The 17,106-nt window shown below is 41.3% G+C and overlaps 2 protein-coding genes across 2 annotated transcripts; both read left to right on the top strand.

Moving 5' to 3' along the window:
• The first annotated feature begins 1,651 nt into the window (after window positions 1-1,651).
• Window positions 1,652-3,014, top strand: LOC113137087 (fatty acid-binding protein, brain). The gene is made up of 4 exons (XM_026318470.1): window positions 1,652-1,811; window positions 2,000-2,172; window positions 2,488-2,589; window positions 2,744-3,014. Exons 1-4 carry the CDS (start codon window positions 1,739-1,741, stop codon window positions 2,792-2,794), a joined length of 399 nt encoding a protein of 132 aa, XP_026174255.1. The 5' UTR covers window positions 1,652-1,738; the 3' UTR covers window positions 2,795-3,014.
• Window positions 3,015-3,805: 791 nt separating this feature from the next.
• smpdl3a (sphingomyelin phosphodiesterase acid like 3A) lies at window positions 3,806-10,470 on the top strand. Its single transcript, XM_026319148.1, has 8 exons — window positions 3,806-3,986; window positions 4,551-4,764; window positions 5,696-5,840; window positions 5,934-6,030; window positions 6,417-6,580; window positions 6,864-7,044; window positions 7,583-7,707; window positions 8,388-10,470. Exons 1-8 carry the CDS (start codon window positions 3,896-3,898, stop codon window positions 8,691-8,693), a joined length of 1,323 nt encoding a protein of 440 aa, XP_026174933.1. The 5' UTR covers window positions 3,806-3,895; the 3' UTR covers window positions 8,694-10,470.
• Window positions 10,471-17,106: the final 6,636 nt, after the last annotated feature.

The raw sequence follows: 17,106 nt of genomic DNA, 5'->3' as shown, positions 1-17,106 counted from the left end.
ATAGGCTCCAGCAGATCCCTGGGACCCTGGTTAGGAATAAGGGGGTATAGATGATGGATGGATGAATCCTGGGTCCACATGTGCACAATGAAGGCTTTGTAAAATTAATTATTTGCTTTTATGGTTTGTTTTGTTTACAAGTGAAATTTTAAACTTTCTTTCTAAGCCATTTATGTCATTATAGCTTCCTCGGATTTATCATGTGCACTATTTTCTATTCTCAATAATAATATATTATTAGTCTCACAGATTTGCCTACTTTTTGTGTTTACATGGTTTAAACCCTTTAAATGCTCCTCTTTATAAAATCAGAATATAGGATTCAAACTTTATAGTGAGAACTGTAGCTCACATCAAGAAAATAATTAGTTCAACCATTTCTAACATGTCAACAATTCCTCCTGTGACCAGAGGGTGGTGCTAGAGATCCTTTAACATGCAGAGGTTACTGCTGCACACTCACCTACACTACATGGACTAAAGTATGCAGATAGTCTGTGCACTTCAAATCAAATCCTGCAATCTGCACTTCAGCAAAGCTTCAGTCTTAACTCTAAACTGTCTGCAGGTATGTAAAGTAAGTATTTTTTTGTGATGACTCTTCTTGGACATCAACCATTTTAATCATATTAATGTTTTCATATCAACTGAAAAAAGAAAAACATAAAGTAAAGTCATTGCACCATATGGTCATTTTTCAGAACAGAGCTGGGACTAAAAGATATAAACCCCGAGTGAAAAGTGTCTAACAAATACTCATGTTAAAAACATCTGGTGTTGCAGGTGTCTGAGTGGATTCACTGTAACATCATGTAAAACTGACGTTCACTGTGCAGCTCTGGGTTTAAGGGGAAAGAAAACTAAGAAACCATGTGTTGATGAATCAAATACACAACACTACAGTCATAACATGTGTAACAGACTTTGCATCCATTAGAAAAAACAAACATCCTTTGGTGGAAGTCATGAAGCAGATATGACACTAACATACATTTATTTTGTGTGAGAAATCTGCAGCCACATACTTTCTGTCTAACACACACACACACATATAGGCATTTAGTGACAGTAATTAGTGTGTGTGTTCAGCATGAATAAATTGCAGTTGGGGGGGTGTTAATGCAGTTAAGGACAAAGGGCTGTCAAACAAACTGATTCTGCTTCACTGGCGTCCCCCTGCAGGACACATTCCAGACACAAGAAGGCCTGTGTCCAACAACACGGCTTTAAGCTGAGGAGATTAACTCAAAATTTAATATAGATTCGTTCCTGAAGCTCAGTGATTCTGTTTTCTAAACCTTCTGTGGTATTTATGACGAATCTCTGAAGCCAGTTTAAATCCAGTTTTTGACAGAGAAGTTACAGTTATGTAAAAGTTTACAGGGAATTTTGGTTTTGAATCTCATATTTTAATTTTTGATCGAATCGAACACATTTTTTTTCTTGCAAGCACCAAATCGTACATCACCGAGCCCACGTGACACCCATCAATGGGAGTAATTACATCATTAGGCATACAAATAGGCTAATTTAGCTTTTAGGGTCCACAAGACCATGACCCAGTTTAAGTGTCCAATCACAAGCCAGAGAAAATCTCCTGAGCCAATGAGATGCTTGGCACCACCCACCTGCAGCCATAAAAATGAGAAGCAGAATAATAACACGGGGAACTTGCAGAAGCTGCAGCTTTGCTCAGAGTGCATTGGAACTTACTTTGCCTCTCTTAAAATCCTTCACCATGATCGACGCCTTCTGTGCCACCTGGAAACTGGTCAACAGTGAGAATTTTGATGAGTACATGAAAGCACTTGGTGAGTAACAGCCTTTTTCTCTCTGATTTACATGTTGTTGTTTCTTTATTTTAATGTGTTTTGATGTCAAGGCAGAATATTTAGTCTGCTCCACTTCTGATAATTAGATTTTTGCCTACAACAAGAGAAATGGTCAGCGGTGGTTGTGAAACCTTAACAGTCACATTTCCCCACTGTCTCCTGCTCAGGTGTGGGCTTTGCCACCAGGCAGGTTGGTAATGTGACCAAGCCGACGGTCATCATCAGCCAGGAGGGTGACAAGGTGGTGATCCGCACCCAGAGCACCTTCAAAAACACAGAGATCTCCTTCAAGCTGGGGGAGGAGTTTGACGAAACCACGGCTGATGACAGGAACTGCAAAGTGAGATCACAGAAACTCTAGATCTTTAGATATTTTAGTTTACACGTACTGTGAGGTGATAAGAGGAGAACATTTAGGTTTTTATCTGCATTAGAGTGGTGAGAACTGTCTGGAGTCTGCAGGAGTAAAAAAATGCAAAAATTTGAAGTAGTTTATCTTTTTATTTTTTATTTCAATACTTAAAACTATTTGATCCATATATATAAAAGTTATTTCATTCAAGATTCCCTGTGGTTCTATTTTTGACCTGGCAGCATTTTAACGCACTGGGTTTCCACCTCAGCTGTTAAAACGGTTACCGGTTTTGTCTTTCAGTCCACAGTGTCTCTGGACGGAGACAAGCTGGTCCACGTCCAGAAGTGGGATGGCAAAGAGACCAAGTTCGTCAGAGAAATCAAGGACGGCAAGATGATCATGGTAAGACGAGTAGATCGAGATCACACACGCTTGTTATTCCTAATTCCCTTCAGGTTAATTGAAATTAATGACCAAAAGCTGGTAACTGTTAAACATGCAGGTTTTATTGAAAAGAAATGTGGATCTTGGTCAAAGTGTCTTCTCTTCTCTGCAGAATTTGACCTTTGAAGACATCCATGCAGTTCGTACCTATGAGAAGGCATAAGTACTCCGACTGGAAGACTCCCAAACCAACAAATGTTGATTTTATAAATAATATTGACTGACTGCTTCTATTTGCGCTTCATGTTCCTCCACATGAACATGGCCTGCTGGCTGCATGTTTTGTAAGAATTTTTTTTTATATGAATACATTTCTATCGTCATGGGTGGATTGTCTTTGCAACACTGTGTGAAACATGAAATAAAAACACAAAGTAAATGTTTGTCTCTTCTCTCGTGTTGATGTGGTGTTACAATAGTTCTATTATTTAATACAGTCAAACCAAGAACAACCTTCAGACGCTGATCTCTGCTCTTTCTGCAGCAGAGGGAACAGAAACGACTTTCTCTGTGTGAGAAACGGGCCACGACTAAAACTGAAAACCTGTTGTTCTCTTGTTGCACAATAAAAGAATATGTTTGAGAACAGTTTACTAAAAAACAGCTTCAAACCTGGTGGAGTAAACAGATATGAACAGGAGCATTTACATTAATAGAACTGATCATTCAGTTTCCCTCTGATTACACCTCTAAAGTGTTTTAATCTGATTTTTCCATATTGGGTTTTGACTGTGCAGGTTTTGAGATATTGTACTCAGATCCTTATCAATAAAAGTACTTATACTACAATGTAAAAATACTCAGTCTTACAAAAACAATAGTAGTTGAGTATAAAAGTAACACTTCATGCAGGAAATGCCCCTGGAGTGTTATACTAGTATATATTAGATAATTAGATTGTGATGCATCGGCATTTTACTGCTTAGTGAGAAATGCAGTGACACTTCCACCTTCACTAATCTCGTTTTGTTCAGTCGTATAATGATTGAATAAAAAATAAATAAAAGGAAATGCAGCGAATCGTCAGATTCATGTTGCATGTTTTGCACCTAAAGTAACCTATAGATGTGCTTTGAGAGCACCCATAGGACACGAGAGCACCCATAGGACAAAACTTTCGCTTTCCGTTTCCAGAGGTCACGCCCCCACCGAGGTCACATGACCGGTTGGCCGCAGTACTTCCTGTTTACCTCAGCGGAGACTGTCCTTCCGTGCACAGCTGCAGTACTTTCTTCCTGGACCGTCGGGTTTCAACACACCGGACATGGTGCAGCGTCTGTGCTTTGTGCTGCTGTTGACCTGCGCGGCTCCGCTGTCTGCGGCCCCGGCTGGAAGCAGCTACCTGCCGGGCACAGGTGAGTGGAAGCCCCGGGACTTCCTGTTAACGAGAACTGAGGTGAAAAACCAGCCGTTCGTTTCTGCCCCGTGTCACCTTCCACAGAACCACACAGATTTTAATGTGTTTAATCGAGAATTTATACTTTTTATTGATCTGACACATATATGAACCATAGCGTTTTAGGGCTGAGTATTTCTAATGTATAGGTCAATATTTCTTAAATTAGTGATAATTGATTGATGCCATGGTCGCCGAATTTACCCCCAGACAATGAGTGTAAACTTAATGGTACATATTGCTGTGAATGTTGTGTCTTATCGCAGAGAAGAAGAAAAACATATTTATTGATAGTTTTTTAAACGGAGTCTGGTGTCTGCGTTGAATAATGAGATTTGTCATGTACACAAAACATCAATGAAATTCTTAACTCTTTTGAAAAAGTATATTTTTGTGTTGTAAAGATCCTGTTAAGTTCATGGTCACAGATGTAGTGTTAAATCAGAACCTGATATTAGATTTTTAGTTTAAATTGTTCATTTTATTCTCAGTGTCATTATTTGATGTTCTTCCTTCTATCCAGGCAGGTTCTGGCATATCACAGATCTCCACATGGACCCGTCCTACCACCTGGCCCCAGACCCCACCAAGGTGTGCTTCTCCTCCAAAGGGGTCCCGGCCTCCCACGCCGGCGTGTTCGGGGACTTCCTGTGTGACTCTCCCTACAGCCTCATCCAGTCAGCCTTCAGTCACATGGCTCCACTCACACAGCCGCAGGATTTCATCATATGGACCGGGTCGGTACACTGTGGAGGGAAGGATTTTCTTTCTTCTTCTTCTTCTCTGAGAATTAGACTTCACAGGCTCAGTCATGACGCAGGGTTTCATGTAAGCAGCGCCGCACAGCGTGTGTTCTTTTATGTGTCGCCAAGCAGAAGTGGAACTTCCTCCCGTTGTTTGTGGTCCCTGCTGAAAAACCAGAACCCACAGTATCACTTTGCTTTATTATCTCCCCTGTGGTTTTTGGGTGAGCACCCCATAGACCTTATTCAGCAGATTTTCACAGCAGAGTGTGACGGCACGAGAGCCAGTGAAGCAGTGAAGCCTTGAAAGATGAGTGACAGCTATTCAAACAGTGCTCTGCAGTATGTGTGGAAACTAACATTCACACTGTTCATACTGATAAAGACACAGAAGAACTGCAAGTATAGTGTTAAGCATCAGTCACAGCAGCTGTACCTCCATACAGCTCGCTAATAATCTGCAGCTAATCATCTAAGCCAGGAATTCATAGGCTTATTAAACATGCTTAAGAGAACGCCTCGCCACTTAAAACCTGAAAAGACTCCCCGGGGAAGAGGATTAAGTTACTGTGCAAGCAGATTTTTGCTTTATTCTATTGTTAATGGGTTTTGTAGCATGAGTTTGCCTTTTCATTTAAAGGGGAAATCCATTGATAGGGGGGAATTCATGTTATTCCTGCAATGCTGCGGAGTGGAGCACAGCTCTGCTGAGCCAAAAAATGTCTACAACTATTCTCTGATGAAGCGTAATACAGCGCTACTGATTTCTGCTGGTGTGGCTGACAGATATGAAACTCTATCATTGGGAAAATGCTCTATGAACGGAGTTTACTTGAACTAGTCACTACAATTTATGCAAAGCACTTGTGAGTCAAATCTCACCTGCAGCTTAATAATACTGGGTCTTATTTCCCCTCTGTCACAGGGACAGTCCACCTCACGTCCCTGTGCACGAGCTCTCCACAGACACAGTGATCCAGGTGATCAGTAACATGACCCAGACCATCAGACAACACTTCCCCAACCTGACGGTGTATCCTGCCCTGGGAAACCATGACTACTGGCCACAGGTAACTTTAAGTCACAGGACAGAAGCAGCCTGTCACACAAGTAATATCTAAAATTGTTGTGTAACCATTGTTTGTCTGTGTCTTTGATCGAAGGACCAGATGCAGGCCTCCACGAACGCCATCTACAAAGCTGCTGCCCAGCTGTGGAAGCCGTGGCTACAGACTGAAGCTCTGCTCACACTCTCACAAGGTGACAGTGCTTCAGCTGCTGACTACAAGATATCTTTTAAATCATCGAGTCCATTATTTTTGGGTGCAGTTTAGTTTTAAAAAAGCTAAGCTGTAAGTCATGTGAAAGGCAGAACATAAAATGAACATGTGCAAACTGGTAAGTTCCTGAATGAAGAAATGAGGAAGGAAGGAAATCAGTCATGTGTGGCTGATGTTTAAGGAGGATCATTCAGAGCTGTGGTAGCTCAAGAGGTTGACGTGAAATGCAATATAACACCTTATATAGGAAGTTAATGCACACATTTTCATGTACAGTCACATTTTAGCCTGTATCAGTCTCAACACAATTAGTGTATTGAGTTATTTTATTGGTTTGTAACTTTTCTTTTCATTCTTGACCTGCAGGTGGTTTCTACTCTCAGCTGGCAAAGCCTGGTCTGCGAGTGCTAAGTCTGAACACAATCCTTTACTATGGTCCTAATAAGGTCACAGCTAACATGACGGACCCTGCAGGACAGTTCGAATGGTTGGAGACAACTCTGGAGAAAGCTGCTCAGAACCAGGAGAAGGTCTAAAACTTTATGTCTTATCTCTTCAACCCTGAACTTTGACCTGCTTTCCAGTACTGCATGTTGATTTTTCTACTTTTATTGTTCTCAAATCTAAGTTATTGTTGCTCGATTGATTGGCTGGTATCTGCTGCAGAACCAAACACATGAATCAAGAAGCTGAATAAGGGTGCCGCATATACATAACAATCAAAGCTGTTTTCCAGTCCAGTGTTCCTGGCACCTTTACTTCTGTTCTCAGGTGAGGAGCTGGGATGTAAATGAGACTTACTTCTTGCTCTAGGTGTACATCATAGCCCACGTCCCAGTGGGCTTCCTGCCGTTTGCCAGAAACACCACTGCTATGAGAAAGAGGGACAATGAGAGGCTAGTGACCATTTTCAGGAAGTACAGTCATGTGATTGCAGGACATTTCTACGGACACACCCACCGCGACAGCATCATGGTGCTGCTGAATGAAGGAGGTAAAACAAAAACAGTGCAGATATGTGGTTGAACACCTTGGTTTTAAAAACCAAATGTAAATACTATATAAATATAATTGTCCTTTTAATAAAACACTACAGAAATGAATGCAGATCCATCTTAAACAGAAGGTTAGAAAGAAAAAGGTTGAACAGTAACTCAGACTTTCGTTAAGGCACTGACCCTCCTTAGCTCTGCATAATGAATTGCAGATGAGATAAAGCTGATAGTGAGCTAATAGTGAGCTAATTATTCTCCGTGCTAACACACCGTGCCCAGCTCTTCCCTACAGCTACACTGACTCAGTGCCAGCAGAAGTTGTGCTGAGGATATTAGCATGTGAGCAAACAAGAGAAAAGAGTTTTGCTGTTGAAGAAAGGAAATAATGTACGTCTGCAGCTTTGAGTCATCCAGTCTAAAAGGAGTGGTTTAAAAAAAATAGACAGATCTGCTGACAGACTTTTTGAAATATGCTTTCAGCCTGTTTTGTGCAGCTCACTCGTGTTGTTTACCGTCTGTATCCGGCTTGTTCTGCAGGTGAACCAGTGAATTCTCTTTTTGTGTCACCGGCCGTCACACCAATCAAATCGGTACTGGAGCCATACTCTAACAACCCAGCTTTCCGCATGTACCTGTATAACTCCAGGGACTACGCACTATTGGTAAGAAGCTCAGTGTGACAATATCAGCTCATGTCTTAACTACATATCACCTGGTTTTACTACTATTTACAAAGGCTCTGCATTAACTATACTGCAGGTTTACTCGCCTTCAGAATACCAGGGTAATCTGCCCAGAATGTATTTCAGCTTCTTGGAGGCTAAACTGCATTTGCACTGTATAGATGACAGTGCACTACTTGGACAAAAGTATGCGGACAGCTGCACAGGGCACTAAATATATGATTGTTGGACTTCTTATTCCAAAACCATAAAGAAGAATCTGCTGCAGTAAAACAGCCTCTGCTCATTTGAGAAGACCTTCCACCAAACTAAGCTGGTCCGGAATCAGTTTTTTCAGGAAACAAAATAACACAGGAAACCATCAAATCAACCTATAACATTTTAGGCAGATGTCTTACAAAAAATAAACTTTGGAAAGATGCAGAACAAACATAATAACTGTGCAAATAAGAAAAAAAACACTGACAAAGTTAGGTCAAAGTAAAATATCCTTTATTTAAACTACTCTAACTTTTATCTCCCTGATTAATAGAGAAGAAAGAATCCTTCTTGGTGATTAATTACAGTGTCAGTCAGCACACAAAACTGTTTCTGCCATTCAGAAAGGCTTTTCTTTCTCCACTCTCACCCATTTGGTGCATTTCTCTCTGTCTCTGAAGGATATCTGGCAGTACTATTTGAATCTGACGGAAGCCAACGAGAAACAAAGATCTGACTGGAGGCTTGAATATATCATGACTAAAGCCTTTGGACTCACTGATCTGCAGCCACAAAGCCTGCTGCAGCTGGGCCTGAGCTTCAGGCTGCCACAGACCAAAACCTTTGACAAGTATTTCAGTCACTACATGGTCAGCTACAACAGCAGCATCACCTGTGAAGGCAGATGTAAGGTCAGCCAGGTGTGTGCCGTGCTCTACCTGGACCAAGTGTCCTACTCCAAATGTGCTGCACAGGGAGAATGGTAGCGGGACTGTGGGTCAGACTGAAGGATTGTTGAAGGATCTGTCTCAGAAGTTGTATTTAATGTTAAAATTTTTTTTAATCAACAGAAGGAGCAGACAGTCCCAAGTTTCAGGGAAAATCTCTAGTTTAATGAAGGGAAATTGTAAAAATAAAATAGATGTCTCTAGACCTGTAGCCATATAGTTCAAAAAGTCCTCAAACTCATCTGCTTCTCAGTTTTGTTCATGGATGTAATCAGACTGAATTCAGAACTTAGATATTGGGATTTTTAAAATGATTATTTATGAATCATATGTGTTTTTTTATCTTATTGTTGAAATAATGGCATGCATTGCTTCTGCTGCTCCCAAATATTAATGCAAGCTAGTTTATCCAAACTGGTTCTGTGAGTGATATGCAAAATCTGTTATTTTTTCACATGGATGAGCACAGAATACAAACAGAGCAACTCCAAAGTAAATTAGCAGAGGAACATATTATCTAATAATAATTTAGATATGTTGTTTGTAACAATTTTCAGCCTTCAGTAGGTTGAAGGTTCTGTGACTGTGGGTTAAAATGAAGGATGTTTGAGGGATTTCTCTCTCACATTTTGTTTTAGAATTTTTTTTAATTATGTAGTTAATTCAAATTCTGGACTCTCAGAAAGGGGAAAACAATGTCCTGTTTGTTCTGTCTCTGAATATTAATCCAGATATTTTACTTTTTCTTCCAAACTCGTTTTTCATATGACTTTCTGGTCTGGAAAGTCATCCTTGTATTTTTTTCTACAAATTAAGTGGAAATTGTGTGACAGGCTGCTAGTGCTGTTGTCTGCAACGAGTGTCACATTTTATCGTGTAATAGAGTGAGTATTAGTTTAAATTTTTATTTTTCTGTTAAACAAAGAACACAGAGATTGACCTTTCTGAATGGGCACTCTGAAAAGTTTCACTCAGGGTTTTGTAGCTATCGTAGCAATCGAACTTCTGAGCTTTAATGACATTTGGCTGAATTGGGATGCTGGTTGTTGTATTGTTCTGACCGTCTGCCTTGTGATACAGATGTATTGTAGCTTGATTGTTTGGAATGATGGTTGGGTCTGAGTGGTGCTGCCTTTGAGAGGTTCTCTTTGTAGGAAGTGCCTTCATTGTTAGTGTTGAGATTAAATGTGGTGTCCCCCAGGGTTCTGTTCTTGGCCCTTTATTGTTTTCTATTCATATGTTACCTCTGGGGTTTTAAAAACATAACATTCCTTTTCACCATCCTAACCTGAGCTTTGCACTTCTAGGATCAAATCTTTGCAAATACCCTTATTCATGCCTTTGTTTACAGCTAATTCAGTGGTCTGCCCCCAGAAATCTGCTGCCTGCTTCAGTTTGAACAAAACGCTGCTGCCCCTGTTCTCGCAAAAACTGAGAAATATACATGTACTGTTACTTGTGACCTTGTTTATTTTGTGTTGTTAAGGCACAGAGGGGTCCGATCCAACCCTACAGTTCTGACTTTCTCTCCCCACACTGTGGTTTATAGCCTGAGATCTGCAGACCACTTGTTGCTAACTATTCCCAGGTTCAGGCTTAAAACAGGGGAGTAAGGTGTTTGTCATTAGGGGGCCTTCCACTGAAAAATAGACAAGCAACTTTTTTATTCTTATAGACTGGCTTTATTCTAATTACTGGTTTGTTGTTCATATTTTATATGTTCACCTTCTCATTTTCCTTTGACTATAAGGCACTTTGTAAACTTGATTTTGAAACATGCTCTATAAATAAAGTTTGCTATCATTATTTAAACTGCCTTGTCTGTTTCGGGCAGGTTATTAGACCAAGTGCTGTCTTTGTTAAAGGTTATACAAGAAGAAACTGCAGAGCTGTAAGAGTTGCTAATCTGAGAGCCACAGTAAAACTTGTACAGGCTAGTTAGTCTCTGCAGGGGAGGCAAAGGAACAGCAACCAACCTCATCTGACCCTCTCACTTCAATTTCACCCCCTCCCATCAGTGTCCCCTTCATCTTATTCTTCTGTTCAAACTTTCCAGAAACTTCTGTCGTTTCTCAGCCAATACCTCAAGCATTTGCCCCCCACCCCTCCAAGTCTTTTATCCCTTTGCCTCCCCTTTGCCCCAAATGTTGATTACACTGATCTTAAAGCTTCACTGGCACATTTCCTTTAAATGGATCCACCCAAATCACCAAAAGTTGGGCTGCAACAGAAATGAGCCAAACCTTCTATATTTTGCTTAAATAATAAGTTTTGGCAGATTTTCCTTTTATAGCTTTGTGGAGTGAATCTGCACCGAGTGGTTATGGTTGTTAAAATCCCCTTGTTTGCCCCCTCTGCCATTATTATTCTCGACCAGGCCCGTCCCTCCTCCACTCGGTGCCTGACAGAAGGTAACCGTGGAGACAGAGTTGGTGGCGAGCATCCGTCACCACGGTAACAGCAGTAGGGCTCTCAGGCCTCTGAATCCATCTCTGAGATCACTGTTAGCGGCCATTATTAAACCACTGACCTGCCAGTTAAATCCAGAGAATAAAGGTCTGTGGGTTTGTGTGAGAGGGAGCTCCTCACAGCTCCACTGGGTTTTACAGCTGGTGTTGGATTCACTGTACAGTACTGTGCACTAAAAGTGAAATGAGAATGCTTTAAAAAAATATATAATGCCACAAGTAGTTTTATGTATCAGTGAAGATAGTTCTTTATGACTGGCTGTGTGTTTGGACCAGTCCCTGATGGTGGTGATTTGCACTGCACTGGAACTATTTCACCTTTCACTGCAGCAAATGCAGCCAGCAAGCACTGCACAGCCTCCTTTCTGCCTCTAAAGACCTTGAAGTTCCACATTTATGCAGTTTTGTATAGTAACACACCGTATTAAATGGCATTAGATGAAATTAAAGAAAACTGAGGGAATGTACTAGAAATGTTGTGACTACAAACCTAAGGAGGCAGCTGCTGCAGGCTCACAGACAGGACATCCAGTGACTGACTACCTGCTTGGCTGACTGACCCACATTTTCAGGTTTGCATACATTTCTGCTTTTGTTCCAGCTGGCTGACTGGTGGTGCCCCAGTTATTCTGAGGATTACTGTCAGGACAGTATAGCCATTCAGCTGCCCCCTCCTGGGGAGCAGGAATCTGTGTGTGTGTGTGTGTGTGTGTGTGTGTGTGTGTGTGTGTGTGTGTGTGTGTGTGTGTGTGTGTGTGTGTGTGTGCGTGTGTGCGTGTGTGCGTGTGTGCGTGTGTGCGTGTGTGCGTGTGTGCGTGTGTGTGTGTGTGTGTGTGGTTCATATCATCTACTCCCTTCAAGTCTTAAATACTGTCCTTTTCTTACTCTTTAGCCATGATTAGTTAGTTTCATCCCTGCAGTTTTAGAATCCGCTCTCTGTACAAGTAGTCGTCCCATGAATGTCATCACTGGAAAGAAATGAAACACCACCAGCAGAAACGTCTTAGTAAAAGGTGGAATTAAAATTGATTCTCTTTAAGCCTTTTTACAGCTCAAGAGATAAGTAACATTTTCCATTTAGCTAATTAGGACCTCTCATGAACCTTCACTAATTAGGTGCAAACACATTACTATTTTTTTTCTTTCTTTAGGGACCCAGCATGCATTGCTTGGTCGTTTTAGAGGTGCAAACATGTCTACATGTTGTGGCAAACATGTCTACATGTTGTGGGCAAACCAAGCAACATTTGGTTAAAAATGGAGTTTCCTTAATTTCTTTCTTTCACCACCTTTTTACATGGTTCAGTCCCACTTCCTGTCCTTAACTCTTAACAGCTAATTTACAACTGCAGACAAGCTGCGTTTGGAAGAATCATGTTTTTGTCACTGGGGTGGAACAGCGGTGTGGTGGTTGGCACTGTGGCTTCACAGCAAGAAGGTTCTGGGTTTGAATCCTCTTTGAACTAAACCAGAGATGGGAGTGTGTGTGTCTCTGGTGTGACACCCAGCTACCTTAGCTGATTGTTAATTCTCTGTCCTCTATTGTAGAGGGCCTTACAGTTCAGCTACCTCAGGTCCCCTCCTCCTCCTTCTTTCTGGACCTCAGGTGATCCTGTTGTGTGAACCAGACCTGGTCTGGACTAAAACTGATTAGTGCTGTTTGTTGCTGAGTAGACATTCTTCCTGTTTTGCCTGCAGTTGTTTTGCAAAATTATCAACTATATCAAGTTCAGGTGAAAACACTGAACATTTAAACTTACGTTCCCCCCTCACACCACCCTGGAACATGTGTGACTGTAATCACTGTGCAGCTGATCTCATTAGAACATCTAGAAAAGCAAACAAAAGTCTCAATCTGTCCTCTTTGTATATTGTGAGGGTGGACACAGACGACCTTGGAGAATGAAAATCAAAGTTGTAAACTATTTTAAATTCTCTCTCCTTTTGCCCATTAAAGACAAAAAACAGAAGCTACGATAACAACCTGCATCCAGTTGCAATATTTAACAGTTTTTCTCGTGACACATTTTGTTTGCTGTTTTTTAATATGAACAAATCAAAGTTATGTGATTATTTAAATTGAAACTTGCTCTATTTTCTATGGAACAACTTGATTGGCAGCATTGTGTTGCTGTTCAGAGCAGCCAAACATAATGCTCCTTTCATAGCTCCGGTCTCCTATGTGATATTTTCTCACACCCAAGTCTCACAGTCTATAATGGAGGGAGAGAGACAGAGACAGGGGCATGGGGGGTCTCTTTAGTCTCATGCTTCAGTAGTAATTTGTCAGCGGGCATGAATGGACTCCTTCATAAGTGATGGAGACAGCAACAAGCGATATAAGTGTGTGTGTCAGTTGTATGGCTATCTTTGAGAGGACCTTTTGGGAAAGTAGCAACATTTTGTCAGGTCCTCAGACCTTCAAAGGGCAGTTTGAGGGTTCAAACCTGGTTTTAGGGCTCAGGTTAGAGTCAGGTCCTGGTAAGGGTGATGAAAACACATTTAACACTGATAGTTAAGGTTAGGGTAAGAGACCAGGGAATGCATTATGTCCTCAAAAACACAGAATTACTCGTGTGTGTGTGTGTGTGTGTTCATATACACTAGTGGGGGTCCAGCCTCAGATTTAGGTTTGCTCTAAGCCTCTTGGACCCCAGATTGTTCCTTTGTGTGGTCCCACCATAGGCAGTTCCCCAGCAGCCAATCAGACTCCACCAAGCCCATTACTTCACCCTCTGGTGGTTCCCGTGCCAAGATGGGCCAGCATCCACCCAGAAAAATGCTAATTTGAAGAGAGCAGGGCAAAAAGGAGAAAAGTGCTATTCTCTAAATAAAAAAAAAACAGTTCACTTTACAACTTGGCCACTGTTCTAACTCCAAAATTAAGCACATATATTTTTCCAACTTAACTTGTTGGGCATAATAACATCGATTCATCCATTTTCTTTGCCACATTATCCTGCAACGTCCCTGAAACTCAATGAACTGAGCAAATTCATTTCCCCCAGTGACCTCTACACGAAGAACTTATTATATATATATATTTAAATCAGGTTTCACATACAACAAAAGATGATTATTGGCAGTATCTGCTGCTTTCTTTTATGTGTGACTTTGATATTTCCATAATGTAATTAGAAATGTCATTTATATTTGGTGACGCCAAGTGGAACAGGTGGAAGTTTGACAGTTTATTAATGTGAAATCTTAGTAAAATAAACTGTTTACAATAATAATAATTAATCACAATAATAATAATTAATCACAGTACTGATAAATTCTGTGGTGTAAAAAGTACTGTCCGTGTGTGTGTGTGTGTGTGTGTGTGTGTGTGTGTGTGTGTTCTAAGTATAAAGGAGCTGGATAGAGGCCAGTGAGCCATTGATGTCCCTGGTCCACAGTTGAGCTTCGCCCAGTGACTCGACTTGTGTGTTTCCCACTGGAGTAAAGCTATTGTGTACGAACACAAAGCCCTGACTATTGAGGTGGATATGAATTTATGAATGGGCACAAAAGATGGCCAGTGAAAAAAGTGTTTTATGGAATTTGTTTCTCGTCAGAGGGTAAATTGAAACATTTAGAAGAATTAGTTTTCACATATTTCTGTCCTGGGCAGAAGACAGATGTGTTGTGGATGAGACACTGGATGCGCTGTACCCTGTCAGGGAGTCCAGATGTTGTAGGAAACCACCTCTGTGAGCAAATACACCATGTCAGGACATGCAACAAGTAATAATTCTCTATGGAGAATCCAGGAGGTTTAGATCCTGTTAATCCTTCATGTTCCTTCCACAATCCATCCATCCTCCCCTTACACAGGACTTTACAGCCCCCCCCCACCCGCTCCATCCCAGTCTGCTCTGTTTGCAGGGTCAGTGGGTTTGTACAGGAGGAGAGGGGCAGAGGGATGTGGCATGTTGACCATTGTCTTTGATCACTATGGGGGTTACAACCCCCTTTTATTCCACCTGATCAGCACTGTACTGACCTTGTGGTCTGACCCCCAGTTGAGAAACAACTGCATCTGGGGCTCAATGAAGGTGCACTGGGAAACCAGAGATTCTCCTTAAAGTTACTGATCCAGTATCACAGTAAACTAAGTATTTCAAATTCTTCTATTAGCACAGTAAATAATGAAAAATTAACCTGATGTGTAAACTGCTATAAATCACCTCAAAAGCTGCGTTAAGTTTTCTTCAATGTAAAACTTTTAGCTCTGACATTTTACAAGCAGATTTAATCAGTGCGGCACTGCTGCCCTCTGCTGTTGCACCAGTAGAACTGCCTGTTTCTGAGTTTGCAGTGGAGCAAACGTACATGTTGCTGCTGCTGCTGCTGTAGATTCTGGTAGAAACGTGGTTAAAAACAGATTTTCTCCATAAAGTGATAAACATAGAACATCATTCACAATAACAAATCAAACTCATGCAGCAACAAACAGTCAGGCAGGAAATAGCTTCAGGCTCTTATACACACAAACTCACTAAACAGCGTAAAGTGAAGATCATTGTGGGGTAAATGTTGAAGCAAACTGCATGTTCCTGACACTGACCAGCAGAGAGCGTCACTGTGCTTCTGTTTGGTTCTGTCTCCTCTCAGACAAAGAGGCAGATTCACTTTCCACTAACGTCCCTGTTTAAGCTTCAGCTCCAAAAGGACCAAATGTTTACCAGAGGACAGATCTGTGATATTTCCACTGCCTTGCTTGGTTTTAATGTGGATCTGATTAAAATACTTTTACTGTTCGACACAAAGCACATGTTCCAAAATGACCGAAGTCTTGGACAAAAAAAACAAAAACAGTCCGTTTTCTTTGTCCTGTGCAGGAACATGTAGCTGGAAATGACGTTTAGGATAAAAACGGGACTGTTGAGCTTCCGAGTTAACGCAGCCCCAGAGTCCCAGACTCTACTGCACACCCCGCCTTTACTCTTAAAGTCCAGTTTTCATTAGTTAATCAGCCATTCAGCCCTCAGAGACTGGAAGCCAAATCAAAGAAACTCTTGAGAAAATGACAGCTGTGCCACTGACAACCAAAGCTAATTTCCAATTCATGTTCACAATTCATCTAATTCGCTCCAACACCAGCTTGTCAGAGCTGAGGGCAATTATTGTTACCCCCTTGCCTCCCCAGGGACCCTGTTGCTTTCTGTCTAGCCCCCATCCATTCAGGCACTGCCCCTTCCCCCACCTCTAATGACAGGATATTATTCCAGCTCTGGCCTTTATCCCCTGCCCAGTGTGTGAGTGTGTATATCTGTGATTATTTGTTTAGAAATCCAGAGAAATACATCCAGTGTCATCCAGCTGAGAAATGTCCTGCAGCACCAAATAACCTGCTTAGATGCATTTAAAGAGAACGAAAGGTTGGATGTGTCTTTGAGTTATTGAGAAAAATAAAAGCATCGTAACCTGCTTGGATCTGTCGCTGTGAGCAGGAGGTCATTTCTTCTCTGTAAAGTTCAGTAGAGAATGTGCTCACTGAAGATTATGTTTTTTATTTAAAGGCAGAGATAAAAGACGTTTGCAGCCCGAGATGAAATTAGGTTTTTGTGATGCAGTTTGTCTTAAGGCCCAGCTCTTTGAACTGCATCATTCTGAAATATGGATCAGAAAATAAAAACTTTAACACAATAACTCGTTTTCTGACTGGTTAAAGGATTTTATTTACCAGTTTTCTGTCTATGTGGAAGTTGTTTTTATTCATTTAGAACTTTTTGTATTAGAAATCTGAGCTCGTTCGTTAAAAGGGTTCAGATCCTTCGCTCCGGTCCCCTCAGGGACGTGTCTGACTGGAGTCCACCTGTAACAAACTGAACTGATTGGACAGAGCTTTAAAAGACACATCTGTGTTTATATGGTCCCATATAGATCACACTGCATGTCAGGACAAAGACCAAGCCAGGAGCTCTCTGTGGAGCTCTGTGATAAGATGTGCAGAGAGACATAGATCAGGGCAGGAGTATAAACCATTTCTAAAGCTC

The sequence above is a fragment of the Mastacembelus armatus genome, chromosome 24 (genome assembly GCF_900324485.2).
Source record: "Mastacembelus armatus chromosome 24, fMasArm1.2, whole genome shotgun sequence".
In the NCBI taxonomy this organism is placed as follows: domain Eukaryota; kingdom Metazoa; phylum Chordata; class Actinopteri; order Synbranchiformes; family Mastacembelidae; genus Mastacembelus; species Mastacembelus armatus.
Note: the sequence above shows the minus strand (reverse complement) of the source record. Positions and strands in the feature narration are given on the sequence as shown.